The sequence below is a fragment of the Neoarius graeffei genome, chromosome 9 (genome assembly GCF_027579695.1).
Source record: "Neoarius graeffei isolate fNeoGra1 chromosome 9, fNeoGra1.pri, whole genome shotgun sequence".
Taxonomy (NCBI): Eukaryota; Metazoa; Chordata; class Actinopteri; order Siluriformes; family Ariidae; genus Neoarius; species Neoarius graeffei.
The window spans coordinates 59,368,634-59,387,588 of NC_083577.1; the positions used below are offsets into that span (position 1 = coordinate 59,368,634).

Sequence of the window (18,955 nt, forward strand, 5' to 3'; positions counted from 1 at the left end):
TATATGTAGGGTAAAACATGTGCCCACTAGAGTCATGTTATTAAATATGCCCAAGGGTGTAGGCTTGGTATCAACATTGGTGGGGACATAAACCCAATGCCAACCCCCAGTGGCGCCAACTTCAGGTCAACATTAGAGGGTCACAATATTTTGCTCCGTTGTGTTCCACCAAAAGAGTATCCATCACCTCTCCAATGTCCAGATTTTTAAAATTTGAAGTTCAGAACTGTAGTAATTCATGAACAACAACAATAATAATATGCAATTCATTTGATTAATTGCAAATCTTGCATGTGATGATTAACACCATCGGGTTGTTGTTTACATGTGTCATGTTACACAAACTTGGTCAGGGCTCTGCAGGTCTTAAAGTGCTGATGACACGTTTTTGACATCTTTGGCGATGTTTTATAACATAAAAAGTAATTCCCGATGATCCATATATTAATTCACGAAGGCGCCTATTTTACAAGTTATGATAAAAAACGCGGCTATTTGGGCAAATTTGACAGGGCTGCAGCACCCAGGAGACGAAAGAGGAGGAGGAGCTATATGACGTCAGCGAAAGAACCTTCCTCCTAACTTACCAGTTTGTTGTTGATGCGACAGGTGTTCAGTTTGTCATTATTAGTATTATTATTATACATTATATTAGTTATTATGCCTTCGCGTTGTGTTGCCGGCTTTTACTCCAAAACCCACAAGGATGGGGTAAGTTTATTCAAGTTTCCCAGAGATCCCGAGCTGCATGCGAAGTGGGTGAAGCAAGTCAGGCGCACTCGTGACAAGTGGGAGCCCTCACCAACATCCGTCCTGTGCTCTGAACACTTCGATTTGGATTGTTTTGACACCCTTCCCAGCTTAAAAGAATCTCTTGGGTGTTCAGCACAAACGTGTATTACTACCATCAGCAGTGCCTACACAGTGTTGCCAGATTGGGAGGTTTCCCGCCCAGTTGAGCGGTTTCAAGTGCATTTTGGTGGGTTTGGAACATATTTTGGGCTGGAAAATGTCAGCAGTATCTGTTGCCAGATACTGCTGAAGTTTTCCAGCCCAAAATATGTTCCAAACCCACCAAAATGCACTTGAAACCGCCCAACTGGGCGGGATTCCTCCCAATCTGGCAACACTGACAGTATTCCGGAGGGGTCTACTAGTAGCTATGCCGGATCCAAAGACAGTCCTCCTGTCAGAACATGTGTTGTGAAACGACATAAGATAAAGGTACGTAGAGCTATAGATTCTACATGATAATCATAAATGTAATCATAAAGTCGGCGTGATATCAGTCATGTATTTGCTTGTGAAAGCTTGCGGCTTTCATGTAACTGCCGCCTAGCAACGAGAGGCAAAGGGTAAAGAGGGTAGGCTATCATAGATTCTATTCGGAAGAGATCAACACAATTCTAGACTCCCAGAAGAGGAAGAGCTAGCACTAGAGAGTTCACCGGCGTTTTCATGCGCCATTTCCATTGAGTAGAACCAGAGTAGGACAGCCAGTGAACCGCAGCGTGTTCTCCCGCTGACGTCACAACATGGCCGCGAGCCACGGACCCAGTTTTCTTGCGCTGTGCAATTAAAAGTTGGATATTCGCGTAACAACAGCTTCTTTTCACGTAATTATAACAGAAATCTAACATGTTTGCAATGTTGTATAGTTTATTTAAGAAATTGCATAGAGTCATGTTCGTGTCATCAGCCCTTTAACTGAAGCACTTCAAATTAAGGGTTAGAAGGCTGCTAAAGTTTGCAGGCACTTCACAAGCAAGACTCGGTGCAATATTAGCCAACATTAGCACAGTTTGATATGATTTAATGATGTCTTTGTGACCTTAATGAACACCAGTTGTCAGTATCAAGTCAGATTGTTATTTACATGCCACACAAACTTAGAAAACAGTCATATTCGTATGTTGTCGTTATTGTTTTTACACACTGAATACGAACTGTTGTTAACCGATTAATTTTACGAGCTAATCTAACGTTACATTCCTCAAGGACAGTTTGCTAGCTAGCAGCCGGTCACTGCATTGCAACCGCACTTGCTAATTGACATGGTAGCCAAATTTGCTTGCTGTTTTAATGACCACGCCCCCAGAGCAAATATTCATGAGCGAATTTTGCATGGTGTTTCGCCCAGTGGAAACCTACAGTAACCATTTGTGTACCACGCACGGAGCATGATTTTTTTTCTTCAATCAGAAATATTGGTAGGGACATATCAGCCGTCGTTTGATATTGGTAGGGACACGTCCATAACCAACTCTACACCTATGCCTATTACCAATGAAGGAGTTGCTGTATGTTGGAAACAGTCATATCAGCATGATCAAATTAAATTAACACATGGGAAATCAATGTATATTTGGAAACATATAGTGTACATATATATGAAGTGTATTTACTATGCAGTAATAAACTACTATTACAAACTGAATTTACAAACTGAATGGCAATTAAGGGTTTAAAATCAACCAGTGGTAGTTGCCTGACATGGGTTTGGATAAGTACCATGAAGTCAATGTTATTGTCCTCGTTCTTGAAGTGCTCCATCAGCTTCTCAAACCGTTGATTTTCTGAACAAACCTTTTAAAGAAAGCATACATTTCCATTTTCTTTAGTTAATACATAAGACAAAAACCCAAATACTGTGCAGTAGTAAACAAGAAGACAGTACAAATATTAAAAATTACCCAGTGACCTTGGATAAGATTACTGTGATTACACAGATACAAGGGACCAGAAGGAAGAAAACAATCTGAGTGACAGAAAACAAAGAGCCGTATGAAAGATAACTATCCGATAAATCATTTTTATTTTTTTCGCGGTGCAGTTTCCATCACATCCTGCGCTCTGATTGGCTGGCGAGCGGGTCCGGATCCTACGGTACGGACCCCAGTTACGGACCCCGGTTACGGACCTCTGGCGACTCGCTCGTTCACAACAACAAACATAGTAGCATTTTTTGTCAACATTTATCTTTTTTATAAGATTTATTTATAAGATTTTTATCAAAAATCTTATAAATTTTTGCCAGCATTTCTCAGCATAATAGCATTTAATTTTACATCATGGCAAATTTTGTCAACATTTATTTTTGCATTTCTCAGGAGAATAGCATTAATTTTACAGCATGGATAGTGATAACGACAGTCTTCACAGCGAAAGCGAGTTTTACTACCCTGAGGAAGAAGAAAGAAAAGAAAACATTTCAGGAGAAAGCTAAAAACCTCTAACTTGCTAACGCTGACCAAAAACATGGCTGAATCCTGAATGACTCAATTTTGTATAAATAGGGGACTACATAGGCGGCAAAATGTAGTTTTTTTTCTGCGATGGAAGTGCACTTGTATACCGAGGAGGAAGCAATTTGCATTACAGCCGTGAATGAGGATTCAAAATAGCATTAATTTTACATCATGGATAGCGATAACGACAGTGTTCACAGCGAAAGCGAGTTTTACTACCCTGAGGAAGAAGAAATAAAAGAAAACATTTCAGGAGAAAGCTAAAAACCTGTAACTGTTGCTAACGCCGAGCAAAAACATGGCTGAATCCTGAATGACTCAATTTTGTATAAATAGGGGACTACATAGGTGGCAAAATGTAGTTTTTTTCCTGCCATGGAAGTGCACTTGTATACCGAGGAGGAAGCAATTTGCATTACAGCCGTGAATGAGGATTCAAAATGGTGGCTCGGCTCGGTTTTCCCTTTCGGGCGCTCTCGTTTTCTGTTAGAATTTGGTAAAGAAAAAATAAATATATTATTTACCAGCTTAAGGTCGGTCCGTATGGTGAAATACCGTGACCTCAGCCTTGAATACTGACCTCGGCCCAGAGGGCCTCGCTCAGTACTTTCAAGACCTCGGTCACGGTATTTCATGATACGGACCTCCCAGCTGGTAAATAACATAAATATATATATATGTTTGTGTGTGTGTGTGTGTGTGTGTGTGTGTGTGTATGGGCCTTTCCTAGCACACTTTCTGAAATTAAATAAACTTCATTACTGCAGTAAATACCTTAAACCATGCAGAGTCCATCCATATTCCTGCTTCAAATCTGGACTATTGTCTAACAGATGTGATTTGCATGTATGCATGTTAGCCGTTATTACTCGCGCCTTATTGCTCTATAGCACTGGGAATACGATGTATTATTTACATTTGCAATTGCAATGACAGACGAGTGATCTCTTTCCCTACATCTGACTCCACCCTCTCATACAAACTATGTATGCATCATGAGTTGCTTTTAAAGTAAAAGAGGCAAAGCAAAGGCTGGGGTGGAGCCAGGAAATGCCAAGAGATGAAACGACGAAATATGTGACATATGGAACATATGAAGTGAAATGAAATGAAGCGAAAGAAAATTTCTAAATAGAAATATTGCACAGGATGACAGGTCGTTCTACAATGCAATGTTAAAACCAAATGGTAGTATGGGAACAGTGCAGCTCTGTACCTCTTTAAAGTTATCAAAAGCAGCGAGAATAATCTCATGCCCCCCTCTGACTAGACACACAGCAGCCAGCAGCTCCAGTACTAGCGCTTTCGTCCTGCAAAACACACACACACACAGGGAGGATATCAGTACAGGGCTTTAAAATTGGCATGATTACTATTGTGGTATCAAAGTGAAGTGCACGGACACAAAATAAGTTAGGAGGCTATGCACATGCAAAACTGGGCACACCCACACCCACATAGATTAGGAGACTGTCCTGTTGCAGCTGCCGATATTTATGACCCTGCCAGAGGACTCACAACTTGCCTGAATGAGAGCGTGGCACATGCTGGGAAAACTCCATTACAAAGCAGGCATTTTTTCAGTCTCCCTCTCTAAAAACACTTTCTCCCTTTCTCCCTCCAGCACACACACAGACACACACACACCGTTTACAATTCTTTACCTGGGGTTCTTGTTGTTCAGACTTAGTGCAATTTCATTCACAGCATGAGGGTGGGACATAACCATGTTGAAGCCATACTAGCAACAAAACAAAAACAAAAAAAGTGGGCGATGCATTAATGAGCACAGAAAGATGCCTAAAATTTGATTAAACACCCAAACTGAAAAATTGAAAAATGGCCTGTCAAAGTACAGACGAGAGAAAACAAAGCATTTCTCAGCATGTTATACATCTTCCTCTGTGTGTGGTGTTCACCTGATAGTTCATAATGGCTCGCAGGCACATAATGCAGACGTGAACATCATCTTTCTTACACAGCAATCTCGAATTCTTCAATGTTCTTCTGCTGGGCAATGTATTACATCTGAGAAGACAGTTAAGAGGGGAGGAAAAATAAATCGCTTCCCTACTAACAATCAGATGCTATTAGAAAAAAAAAAATGCATTTCAGGACAAAACCGTTAAAATGTCAAGAAGAAACAGGCTCAGAGAAAACCAGAGCAATATTGCAATCTAACATTAAAGCACTGAATGTTAGCAGAGCGACAAATGTTGTCATGGCGACAGCAGTGGAATCTAAAGTAAAATATGTTTATTATGCTCTGGAGACTGCCAACCCACTGGCCATAACTTAAATTACGGCGAGGACATTAAACACAGTAGCCTACAAACAGTGGTGCCTCTGCCGTGTAGAGGGTATTGTCTTAACGCGAGCAGCTTCACACACATATCACTTGCGCTGTGCACAATAGCAGCATCATTGACATGCATGGCAGAGGTCTGTGGTGCTTTGTAAAGGCAGAATGAGCCCAAGACTTTTATGCACAAACAAAAGTTAAACAAAAAAATAGGAAAAACACATGTGCGTGAACACACACACACAAAAAAAACCAGGTTATTTTTTTGTCATCACCAAACACACACACTCACTCACTCACTCATTCACTCACACACACACACACCAGGTTATTTTTTGTCTTGTCAGCATACACACACACTCGTGCGCGGGCACACACACTCGTGCGTGGGCACACACATACACACTCGCACGCACACACACACACATACACACATGCATGAACACGCACACCAGGGGCGGTTCTAGGTGCGGGGCCACAGGGGCCGTGGCCCCGCCTCTAATTTGATTGGCCCCTGAAGTGCCCCTGTTCTGTCAATCAACTGGCGAGAAGAACAACCATCGAATTCAATAATCACTGGTGCAGTTCCACCCCCAAACTGTTGGTGGCAGTGCGCTTGTTAGCGATGTTAAGTTGTAATTTGTTTGGTAAGATAGCAATAGCTTTGACCTGTTTATTCAAAGCTCAAGATTTTGTGTTAATCTTAACTATCGTGTTTGGCAGATATAGAGACAGAGAGAGCATGAAAAGAAAGACGCAGGGAATTCAGCAGTTTCTTATCAAAAGAAAAACTGAAAGTGAGGGTTTAAACGAGGGCAGCACAAGTACGCAGGCACCAGCGCCACAGGACGGTCAACAACTGCAGTAGCAGTCTGCTAGCCCAAGCCTCTCTTCACCAGGTCAGAGAAAACATGATGTAGTAGGCAAAACCAGATGACTACAAATAATACAATGTATTGTACCGGTATTTCTGGAAATGGTATTAATTGAGATTGCATAGAGGAGAAATGCACAGTTTAAGGGTCTACTTTAGTTCTAGACTTGTATGTAGTTCAACTTTAGCTGTAATAGTAACCCTCTAGGTAATGATGCCATGTTGTATGGGTGTAATGTATTAATTGCATTTTATTTATTAAAATAACTAAATTGGTAGTTGTCATGGCATTTTGAATAGAAATACGGGTTATTTATTTTGTGACATTTCTGTATTAGCTCTATCGGATGGTGCAGGTTCAAATGATGAAAGGATTTGGATGAATTTGTCAGGCGTTTTAGCTCAAAGCATGGCAATCGGAGAATTCTTCTTTTCTGAAGTGTGTGTGTGTGTGTGTGTGTGTGTGTGAGAGAGAGAGAGAGAGAGAGAGAGAGAGAGAGAGAGAATGAGATGTTGTTGCACCTACAGTTAAAAGCTGTTGCTCCTCTGTTATCCTATGTGCTCCTATTCTATATGTTGTTGATTATGTTTTATGTGCCCTTTATGCACACAGAATGAATAAAAAAAGAATTATTACAAATGTTACTGATTCATAATGTTTTATTTAAGTTTGAAAAAGGGTACTGAATTATTCATTTGTGTGCTTGGATACACTCAAAAAAAAAAAAAACATTGGATTTACTTAACCGAATTATGGCAACCGGTCCAACGAAACTGTGTTAATTTAGATGTATTGAATACAGTTATGTGTTGAAAAACTCAACATAACTGTATTCAATACATCTAAATTAACACATTTTCATGGGACCGGTTGCCATAACTCGGTTAAGTAAATCCAATGTTTGTTTTTTTTTGAGTGTAGTAGCGTAGAAGTAGATGTTCTTTATTGTCAGTATACAAGTACAGTGAGATGCCGTTTGGAAGAGATGCCGTTTGGCGACACTGTTGGCCCCTGAAGGTTACATATGGCCCCATAGTGGCCCCTGTTTCAGAAAAATCCTAGAACCGCCACTGACGCACACACGCACACACACACACACACACACACGCATGCACACACACACTGATGCCTTTCTGGAACAGACAGAGAAATGTTTCCAAAACATCTTCCTTAAAGCTTTGAGATACTAAGAGTGAGACAGACTCGCACAGACACGTGAGCCTGAGTGGAGTGTTCCTCCTATTCTTACATATAAATGCAAAACATCATCATGCCATTGTCTTCATTAACTGTGTTTCCCTTAATTATTTTTACTTTATTTAGTACGTATGTATCCCTGGACATGAATAATAAAAGAATAATACATTACACATGTACATGTGGGTATGAATGCACATGAATATGCGAGTCTGAAAAAAATCCCAAATCCTGCCAGACATGAGAAGGTTTTCTATTACAGAAAACCCAGTTTGCATTGAAATATTATTAGCTATTTATTATTTATCACTTGCATTAGCCAAATTAAAGTTAGCTTAAAAAACCTGACATACATCTGCATACTGGACATGAAAGGTTCAAAGCCTTTCGGTTTCTAATGTCTATTTTCTGACAGAAACTGAGCTCGTATGCAACACTGCCTGAGTTGGTGGGGTTTATTTGTATGAAATTGCCGAGAACTTCTTTGTATTAAATGGAAAGAGCAGGATTTAGCACTGTGTTAACAAACTTGGCTCAAAGTCTAATCTGTATAATCTGGAATCAACCATCCAAAAGGAGTGAACCAAACTCAACATGTTTTTTGTTTAGGGTTTCTAAATGACAACACTGGAAAGTTACGTGCAAGTCTGAGCCAAGACTAACTACGCTTCTTCACTTCTCCCTTCTGCCACTTCTCCCTTCATCCCAATCATCTGCTGACACTATATCATCCTCAGGATTATTTTAAACACGTACTTGTGAGGATGAAGTAGGTTTGCTCCTTTGTTCAAGACCAGAAGGTACACACCCATAGGTGTATACGTCCGGAGAGAACGGCGTGTTGTGTAATTGTGAATTATTCATTGGAATGGAAGTCTGATAATGCTCTCTGTAATTTTTGTGAGGCTGTTATTCATAGTCTGAGTTTATAACTCATGCTGTGTTGACAAGTTTTGACACGTTTGTGCTACGACGGTGAGAAATTCATCTTACGTTCTCTCTTTGTGGCACACTACAGGGCATACAGATCAAAATCACTATTATGCATTGTGCCTGGTTTATGCTTCAGCAAAACTGCTTCTGAGAGTCAAAACAAACTCTGAAAAGGGTTAGATGAACGGTAGAAGCATCTCAGCTGCCTGTCAAATGAAGGAGCAGGAAAGCATACAACAAGGAGAAGCAGATAAAACGCATTTTGTTGTAGCTTTTTTTAAAAAGATATAATGGCAGCACTTTCACCAAGTTGAGGATTTTGAGGATTTAGCTGTTCCTGCCAAAGGCCACATCTGAGGAACTGATTGCTGACATGCTGTATTCTGCATTTACAGAAGCTGATTATTTTTCTCATAGACGCAGCTCTCTAAGCGTTTTGTTCCTTTTATATGACACCAATTTGCCAACAATTACAATTTTTACCTATTTTTATTGAGCATCATCTGATACCTTTAACCTTTTATGGTTAGGCTTCTGTTGTGAAACAACCACGAAACAAGTTTGTTCCTGTTGTAGCAGCTATAAACAGTGGTTCCCTCATCAGCTTCTCTTTTTTCCTCTCTCTCTCTCTCTCGAAGTTAATTAAAAAAAAAAGACTCAGCTTATTTTATACAGAAATCAGAAACTGTACTGTATTTAGAATATCTTCTGTCCAAAAGATATGTTGTTAAATAATGACAAGGTATTTTAATTAATTTGTTTATTATCTGTGCATTAGTTAATCCCAAAGAAATGATAAAAGTATTAGAATGAGCACTTTAAAGTGTATATGCAGAACCATGGCCTCACTTTTTATTTATAGATGCCTGAAACCTAGTTTTAAGCGTTAACAATAAATCTAATGTAGTATTTTTTACGATTAAAGTGATTCATATAGGTAGCGGTCTAAGTGAATGACCTTGACATCTGTGATGTCACAGCAGGAAGTCTATCAGTCTCATCGCCATTTCCGCTATACTAAAACACAGAGCTGACTGCAACTGATCCTCCATTTTGAGCTAATTTATTGCCATGCCATGTAGATGTGTTGCTGGTGGGTGCAGCAACATGACAGAAGGTGGATTTATGTTGCATTCGTGGCCCAAGAATGTTCAAACTGCAAAGGTTTGGACGCATTTTGTGAGAAGTTCACGGGCACATTGGGCGCCTACGAAGTGGTCTCTCCTCTGCTCTGCACATTTTACTGAAGACTCATATGAGACCTCTGATCTGTTGAGGAGCGTTGGCTATAAGCCTGTATTGAAAGAGGGTGCAGTACCAACAATTAAAGGAAAATAAAACTACAAGAAAAAGGAAAGCAAGTTCAGTTGCACCAGTTCTCCCGGAGTGTGAGCCGAGGGTTGCTGTTAAAACCCAGGATGGACGAGACATATTATCGCTCGGCCAGTGACCTCCCCGTGGTTGCTGCTAAAACCGGTGACGTCTCGTCCCGGGTTTTAGTAATTGCCTGAGCCGAGCAGTAATGGCGGAGTACTTAATATGGAGAAAATGGAGAATGAGTGGAGCAGCCGTCTGATTTCTCTGCTGGATATGCTTGCCACAGCAGCAAAATCTCGCCCTTATGTGGAAGAAGCAAATGAACGGAGAACTGAACGAACAACTGAAAGTCAGATTGTTTCAAAACAATCGGCCACAAGATCAGCTTTCAAGAAGGGAGAACACAGACGGGTAAGCTCCGACTCTCGTTTGGATACAAAACAACAAAAACACCACGTTATTTACTTGCATTTAGATTAATACATGTAACTTGTACTGTGTGTTTAAGATTATTTAATTTGCTTCAGAATGTGATTCTCAGTTCGTCTGATTATTTAATTAGCCTTTTACGTTTTATCAGTGAAAATGCATGCATGTACATGCATGCTGCAAGTTACAACACCTCATCTCATCTCATTATCTGTAGCCGCTTTATCCTGTTCTACAGGGTCGCAGGCAAGCTGGAGCCTATCCCAGCTGACTACGGGAGAAAGGCGGGGTACACCCTGGACAAGTCGCCAGGTCATCACAGGGCTGACACATAGACACAGACAACCATTCACACTCACATTCACACCTACGGTCAATTTAGAGTCACCAGTTAACCTAACCTGCATGTCTTTGGACTGTGGGGGAAACCGGAGCACCCAGAGGAAACCCACGCGGACACGGGGAGTACATGCAAACTCCACACAGAAAGGCCCTCGCCGGCCCCAGGGCTCGAACCCAGAACCTTCTTGCTGTGAGGCGACAGCGCTAACCACTACACCACCGTGCCGCCCAGTTACAACACCTATCCTGTTTTAATGAGATTCAACCCACAATCAATGAAGTCAAATCAGTCTTAGTTGAGCAAGTCAGTAATGGTATTTCTTACTTTCACCATAAATTTTTATTTATATGACTTTGGTTTATAGCTGTAAAAGGCCTCAGCCTTAAAACCGGTTCCTGCTGTGACATCACGCACTCAGGGCTGGCTGGCTCACCGGGGCAGCTCGAATGCCAACTTTGTGGCCGATTTTAACTCTCCCCAATTTTTTTTTTTATTCCCATTTATGCAGCATACAAGAGTCAAGGATGGAGATACTATCCACTCAGAAATGTATTTAAAAATAAAGGTTCTCCGTATCTCCTTTAATATAAATTTGTGATTTGAATTGCAGTAGGAACGACTGTCAGGTCATGAAATCTATGCGCACTCACTAAACTCTGATACACAGCATTGTAAGTAACCGCAGCCAGCATGATTTAATTGCTGTTGTACATGCAGGCAAATGATCACCTAAGCACATGTATTCATTATATTTAAAGTGTACCAGTACTGGTCATGCTTACATCATTAATCGTGCTTTATGTATTACTTATAGACAAAAGACGCGTACATTCAGTCAAAAAAACACCATAAAAGCACTTTTGGGGACAATTTTATTCCATGAATTACCCGCGGGGGCAGAACCACGGGGAGCAGCCATTGCCGGCCGGAAGTGGCGTACAGTCGTTGATTCCGGGTTATCAGGTGCGAGTAAACAAGCAGTGTTCTGTGGGTCGAGATTCCCAGTTAAGTAACTTCAGAACACGCTGAATAAATATAGATCTAATACTTGTAATAGATCTTTATGGCACATATCTATTATTTCATGGCATTATGTGCAAGTAGATTTGGTTGTACTTTGGGGTCGAGAGCTTCGCCGGTGAAGCTCGGCAGGTTTAGAACGAGTAGGTCATGAATTGAGATAAATATCTTCGCGAGTTTTTTATCATACAAGCATGATAAACATATTGACAGAAACTTTATACTTTGCACTTTCCTATGTGCCCACTGACAAATAATATTATAGTTCCTAAATTACCTAAATTAGATGAAACATAAAACTTGTCATCTTACTCGGTCACACCGGAGCACGCACTTCCACATTCATAAAAGACTATTCACGTGCCCTGTGTCCGAAATCGCTCCCTACTCACGATATAGGACACTATATAGTCACGACAGCATTTTGTAGTGCTGTCTGAAACGATAGTGAGGATTATTACACCCTATACAGTGCACTCACAGGGTGTAGGGAGTAGTGAGTGAGTGATTTCAGACACAGGGATGGTAACGGCATGATAATCACTTTCACGCTTTCAGTTTCGATTAGTTTCTCTTTCGCGGTGGGAACGCCCACCGTAAACAGGATAAAATCTGTCTGACATCCCATTAAAGATTAGGGAATATAGGGATATAGTTGGGCTACTTGGAGGTAAAACTTGTTGTGAGATGGCACACGGATTTTATGCGCTTCGGATGATTCATTTTATGATTCAGGACAGTAATTCGGTTCAATCTTGAGAACTGCGACACTAATGATGAATGGTGCCTTTTTTTTTTTTTAACTTCGACTCGACCGAGCCAAAGATCAGCTCGAGTAAGTGTAAATATTTCTTCCATTTCTTATGAGCAGATCGGTTGATAATGTGTTATCTTAGACTGGTGTTTGCGACACGGGGTCGGTGACCAGTTCACTGCAGCCCAGACAATCAGACAAACCAATGACTGTGCGTCACTCCCGGTGCTGGAACAGCCCGTGAAGGAGGCAACATGTCGCTGGCCATGCCTGACTGTCGGAGCAGTGACTTAAAACTCGCATGTAATTGACAAGAGCTTATGGCGAACATTACATGACGGAACCACTGGTATCATACGTGATCTTTTGAAATAGCTAGTAATTAAAATTCATTACAGGTACACTTTAACATAAGATGTTACCTTAATGTAGAGTGTCTCCCAGCTCTGCTGATGCTTCCTGGAATCGGAGAGGGCAGGTTGCTCCCTCCGTGGAGATCTTCGATAGAACGACTCCAAGATTTAGACTTGTCCATCGCGTTGTCTGTGCCATTCTCAAAGCTGTCACCATCAAATCTACACACATCAACATACAGAATTCAGAATGCACGTATATCTCCTACACTAGCTGAGGTCCATGTACAATCTCTCATCGTTAATTCAACTCCACAGTGTGGTTTTTTTTTTTATATTTACGCCCCTCCAGTTCATATTTAAGTCAAATCTCAAATGGTGTCCTCATCTCATCTCATCATCTCTAGCCGCTTTATCCTGTTCTACAGGGTCGCAGGCAAGCTGGAGCCTATCCCAGCTGACTACGGGCGAGAGGCGGGGTACACCCTGGACAAGTCGCCAGGTCATCACAGGGCTGACACATAGACACAGACAACCATTCACACTCACATTCACACCTACGCTCAATTTAGAGTCACCAGTTAACCTAACCTGCATGTCTTTGGACTGTGGGGGAAACCGGAGCACCCAGAGGAAACCCACACGGACACGGGGAGAACATGCAAACTCCGCACAGAAAGGCCCTCGCCAGCCACGGGGCTCGAACCCAGACCTTCTTGCTGTGAGGCGACAGCGCTAACCACTACACCACCGTGCTGCCCAAATGGTGTCCTATTTACTCCTATTAACCACTAAAATGAAATACCCATTATGGGACTGTGGGTGGTAAAAGAGAGTAACTGGACTTGCTTGAAGATTCTTGAAGACGTTTCACCTCTCATCCGAAAGGCTTCTTCAGTTCTGTCTGACTAGTAGGGAGTATCAGGTATTTATCCTCTCATGGATGAAAAGCTCATCTAAGGTGTCACTGAGCCCATGTTTACATTAGACCGTATCAGCGGATCATCAGATTAACGTTTTTAAAACGATTAGTGTGCACACAGCAACGCCAATACACGATTTAAGTGCACACAGCAACACCAATACACGGATACGCTCGGCTCCGCAGGCATCCTGCGCTCCAAATCACTCTGCCCTAAACAGCGAGTGCCCTCTGGAGGGTGCGCACTCCGGCCCTGCGCAGCTCACACAGCGCGCGAGTGAAGTGAACAAGCTGTGATTCGGGACTGAGCCGCTGTGTGTGTGATCCCAGCGGATATCACTTACCACTTGCAAGTGGAAGGATGGCAAGCCTAAAGACAATCATAACTACACAATGGGCAGTATTTGCATCAGTATTTACAGTATTTTCATACTTTTATACTCTTTAATGAAAGGTCATACAAGGAGGAAGTCCGCGCCGTTTTTCAGCAGTCGCGTCACATGACCAACGCCAGCGAATCAGGAAGGTGGATGTCACAGTGACGTTGTCCAATGACGACGCCAGCTAGAGCTCAGCACAGCGTATCCGCGTATTCTCAATGTTTACACAGCACCGGAGCCGACACGATCTGGATTGAATACGTGGACGCTGGCGGATTCCCGTTTCCCGGCGTTTCCAGGCGGTTTAATGTAAACGGACAGTGCATCCGCGAAGAAAACGAGACAGATACGGTCTAATGTAAACGTAGCCTGAGTCATCCTGTTGGTGTGGGTCACTGGGGGCTGGATGTGAACGGCCTCAAGAGTCGTTAGGGTGATCAATGGATTGCCCGTTAAGGTGATCAATGGAATGCTGATTCTCTCTGTCCTCCTGTGTGTCACTCAGTGCGTTTACATGCACATAGAGAAAATCGAATTTCTGCCGTTGCTCGACTGAAATCAAAGTTCTAAATGCCATGGAAACACCTTAGCTAGGCTGAAATCGAACCGAACTTGATTTCTCGTAATCGAGCTACACGACCTAGATTATGCGATTTTAGCCGAGCTACTTAGTGCATGTAAACCCTATCGAGCTACGTAACCGAGCTACTTACTTCAGTGCTGCCCCTTCCGGAAGTGACGAGTGACGAGACCACAAGCGGGAAACACAACAGCCTCAGTCGGCATGACAACAAATCATGACAACGGCATGAATCTTTTCTTTTTGTGGCATTGTTTGCACTGTTAAAATTTAGCTCACTTACTGTATCACCAAATACATCTGTACAGCTGTTGCATAGCTGTGAATTGTGTACATAAACAAGTCATTGTATTTGTGTGTGTGTGTGTGTGTGTGTGTGTGTGTGTGTGTGTGTGTGTGTGTATATATAGATGTCCAACATCTGAAGAATGTCAATAAAAACAAAACAATTGAACTTTTTTGTGTGTTTATTAAGACATAAGTTAAATTGTAAGCAAAAAAAATATTTTTGTGTAAGCAAAAAATGGACTTTAGAAAAATATACAATTGTGCAAAATAAGTTGTCTTACAAAACAGTGGTCTGCGCAGGACAGTTTGTAGCCATACAGTCTGTTAGAGCAAGCCTAACAGCTTGAGCACGGAACTTGTGAACCAGTGTTGCCATATTGGGCGGTTTTAAGTGCATTTTGGCGGATTTGAACATGTTTTGGGCTGGAAAACGTCAGCAGTATCTGGCAACACTGCTTTTAACTTTGTTTATACTCTTGAATAGCTCTTCTTCATGACGACAACCGGAAGTGTACCAACACGATGGGGTGTGTAACGCCACCTGTGGCTCGGGTGCACAATGTACCTCACACAATAGCTCGATTTCCTTGTGTGCATGTAGGATTGGATTTCTCTGGCACCCCTGCTGGGACCCTTAGCTCGATTACCGACAGTAGCTCGATTTGGATGTGCATGTAAACGCACTGACTGAAAACAGCTGGGTTTTGGTGTGCATTCAGTTGTCTGGGAAGTGTGCCAAGTACATGTCCCACCATTATGGGACATGTGCTTTGTTTTTCTTGACAGTTAATTAAAAAAAGTGATGGATAATTAACGATACATGAACATACATTATGAACACACACTCCAATAAAGCATATTTAGTCACTCAGTGGGTTGCAAACTGCTATAGGCTCTACAGTACCACCTTGTGACTGTGTCCGTCTCTGTGAAAGTACTGAATGGACAGTGTATATTCTACATGCTAATTCCCGGCCCAGTCAGAGACAGAGTGAGTAATGAATCAGTGTACCACAGCATATGTGACAATGTGAGTGTGAATACATCTGTGGTTAAGTAGAAAGAATCTATTGTGCTCATTGTGCATTGTGTATAAGCATGGGTGACTTACGTGACAGCATACTGTGCAAATGAGAGATACTCCACCAGCACGTCCAGGCCTTTATTCTCCTCGTTTAGAAACTCACGCACCCATCTACACAAAAAGACAGGCAGAGCGATGTAAGGGACAAAGCAGTGACAGCTGCAAAAAAAAAAGGTATTTTCAGAAATCTCCAAAAGCCTTGTGCTAAATCTGCAGATCATAAAATATGGAATATGGACTCAAACAAGAGCTCATGGACAGACACAGGAAAGCTTCTTTCCTTTTACAAAATCTGAATGATTAATTTTTGTGCTTCAAAAGCAATCGTAATCTCACGCACACACACACACACACACACACACACACACACACACACCAGAAACTCAGTGATCAAAAGCCACTTTTAACCGGTTCTCTCCACTGTGTGTGCACTTCTTTGCTTTCATTTGCCACATGGAAATAACTTCCTTTCTTCTCGCTCAGCTTGTCTTTGGCTTATATTCTGTGGCAACTTTGTTGAGTCTACTTTTGTAAACACTTCTGAAAGAGTAATTACTATACAATTTAACACGAATTAGATTTCTTTGTTAGCTTCTTGGCAGCACGGAGGTGTAGTGGTTAGCACTGTCGACCAAGGTTCTGAGCTCAAACCTCATGGAAGACTGGGGCCTTTCTGCATAGAATTTGCATGTTCTCCCTGTGCCTGTGTGGGTTTCCTTCGGGTGCTCCAGTTTCCTCTCACATTCTCAACTCTAAGGCCAAATTTACATTAGACCGTATCTGTCTCGTTTTCTTCGCGGATGCACTGTCCGTTCACATTAAAACGCCGGGAAACGCCGGGAAACGGGAATCCGCCAGAGCCCACGTATTCAACCCAGTTCGTGTCTGGTCCGGTGCTGTGTAAACATTGAGGATACGCGGATACGCTGTGCTGAGCTCTAGCTGACGTCGTCATTGGACAACGTCACTGTGACATCCACCTTCCTGATTCGCTGGCGTTGGTCATGTGACGCGACTGCTGAAAAACGGCACGGACTTCCGCCTTGTATCACCTTTCATTAAAGAGTATAAAAGTATGAAAATACTGCAAATACTGATGCAAATACTGCCCATTGTGTAGTTATGATTGTCTTTAGGCTTGCCATCCTTCCACTTGCAAGTGGTAAGTGACGCGCATGTCCGATATGCACTGGGATCACACACGCAGCGGCTCAGTCCCGAATCACTGCTCGTGCGCTTCACTCGCACGCTCTGTGAGCTGCGCAGGGCCAGAGTGCGCACCCTCCAGAGGGCACTCGCTGTTCAGGGCGGAGTGATTTGGAGCGCAGCTGCTGAGGAGGAAGCGCTGAGCCGCACTGACACATTTCAACTTACGTGCCGAATTAGTCATGTGATTAGCGTATCCGTGTATTGGCGTTGCTGTGTGCACGCGAATCGTGTATTGGCATTGTTGTGTGCACGCTAATCGTTTTTAAAAACATTAATCTGATGATCCGCTGATACGGTCTAATGTAAACCCCACCTAAATTGCCCATAGGTGTGAATGTGAGTGTGAATGGCTGTCTGTATCTCCGTGTTAGCCCTGCGATAGATTGGTGACCTGCCCAGGGTGGACCCTCTCGCCCGAAGTCAGCTGAGATTGGCTCCAGCTTCCCCCGCGACCTTGACAGATATATATTGGATGGATGGATGGATGGATGGATGTTAATTTCCTGTCCATGTCAGGAGTCTTAAAACTTGGTCCCTGAGAGCTGTGAAGCACAGACATCTTCAACACAGATTTTATTGTGTTGCTTTACTAATTTGTCTCTCCTCATATGACTAACAAATGAGAATGATCCATTATCTTATATTGATAAGACAGATGAGTGACATAATCCTGTTTCGCAGCATAACACTTGCTAATACAACTGGTAGTGACAGTAAGTAAAGTTCTGTGCTCTGTAAATGAGCTGTATGTGTTTGTATTACATTACATTAATGGCATTTAGCACACACTCTTATCCAGAGCGACGTACAATGTACCCAGGGGTTAGGTGCCTTGCTCAAGGGCATTTCAGCCATTCCTGATGGACCAGGGAATCGAACCAGTGACCTTTTGGTCCCAAAGCTGCTTCTCGAACCATTAGGCCATGACTTCCCTTATATGGATTTGGCTATCAATTTGCTTTGGTTGTTTATAGTATAGCTTCTTGCCTGTGTGTGAAATCCTCTATATGTAGGTGTACGGATAGTTGGAACAGCAAGACTTCCTGCATTTCTGCAGCTGTGACCTCATCAAAATCTGTCAGCTTTTCCACTTCCTACTGATGCAGCATGGGTTTGGACTTGTTGTGGCAGTCCCTTCCTTATCAAATGATCTCAGCCCTTCATTCTCTCAGCCTTATTGTCACAAGAACAGTGATCATAATTGAGCTTATCCACCATACTCACAAACTGTTCACCCAATTTGGCTTATGATCCCCATGTAAATATTGGACTCATTATGAACATCTGAACTACACTTCAGTTTCGACTGCTGACGGTCTCCATATACTGTATGGCACTTTCTATTTTCCTGAATGGTGTCTAAAGCCGCCTATACCACAGACGTAAAACTAATTGAGCGTGTATCGTTTGGGAAATCACTGACACGTAAGGTCTCGTATTTTGTCCACATCAACAAATCAAGTTAGACAAACAAAGCTAAGATTATTGCAGGAAATGACTGAACACTATAATGTAAATTCTGAACAATAAAATGGTTAATGTTTAACATGGCTATTTATTATCTACTAAAATATAAGCACACACAAACTGCCATTTTTGGAATATTACCAAACCATCAAAGAACTATAGACCCTTTTCAGTCACGTGACCTTCGTAAACGCGACCGCCATTTTGGACATGTAGTGGACTTCGGCTCGAATCGGTCTGAATGCGAGGAAGGC

General features: G+C 42.2%; 1 protein-coding gene across 5 annotated transcripts in view; it reads right to left on the minus strand.

Moving 5' to 3' along the window:
• fmnl2a (formin-like 2a) overlaps positions 1-18,955 on the minus strand; it is a 136,844-nt gene that overhangs the window by 23,897 nt on the left and 93,992 nt on the right. For 4 of the 5 annotated variants that reach the window (XM_060929975.1, XM_060929976.1, XM_060929978.1 and 1 more), the window contains exons 5-10: positions 16,053-16,136; positions 12,841-12,993; positions 5,168-5,276; positions 4,913-4,989; positions 4,465-4,558; positions 2,512-2,586 (exon numbers count right to left, since the gene is read on the minus strand). In XM_060929975.1, the coding sequence (XP_060785958.1) occupies positions 2,512-2,586; positions 4,465-4,558; positions 4,913-4,989; positions 5,168-5,276; positions 12,841-12,993; positions 16,053-16,136 (592 nt within the window). Of the gene's footprint in view, positions 1-2,511; positions 2,587-4,464; positions 4,559-4,912; positions 4,990-5,167; positions 5,277-8,378; positions 8,460-12,840; positions 12,994-16,052; positions 16,137-18,955 lie in introns of those variants that run through there. The other variant, XM_060929979.1, reaches the window with a different exon arrangement.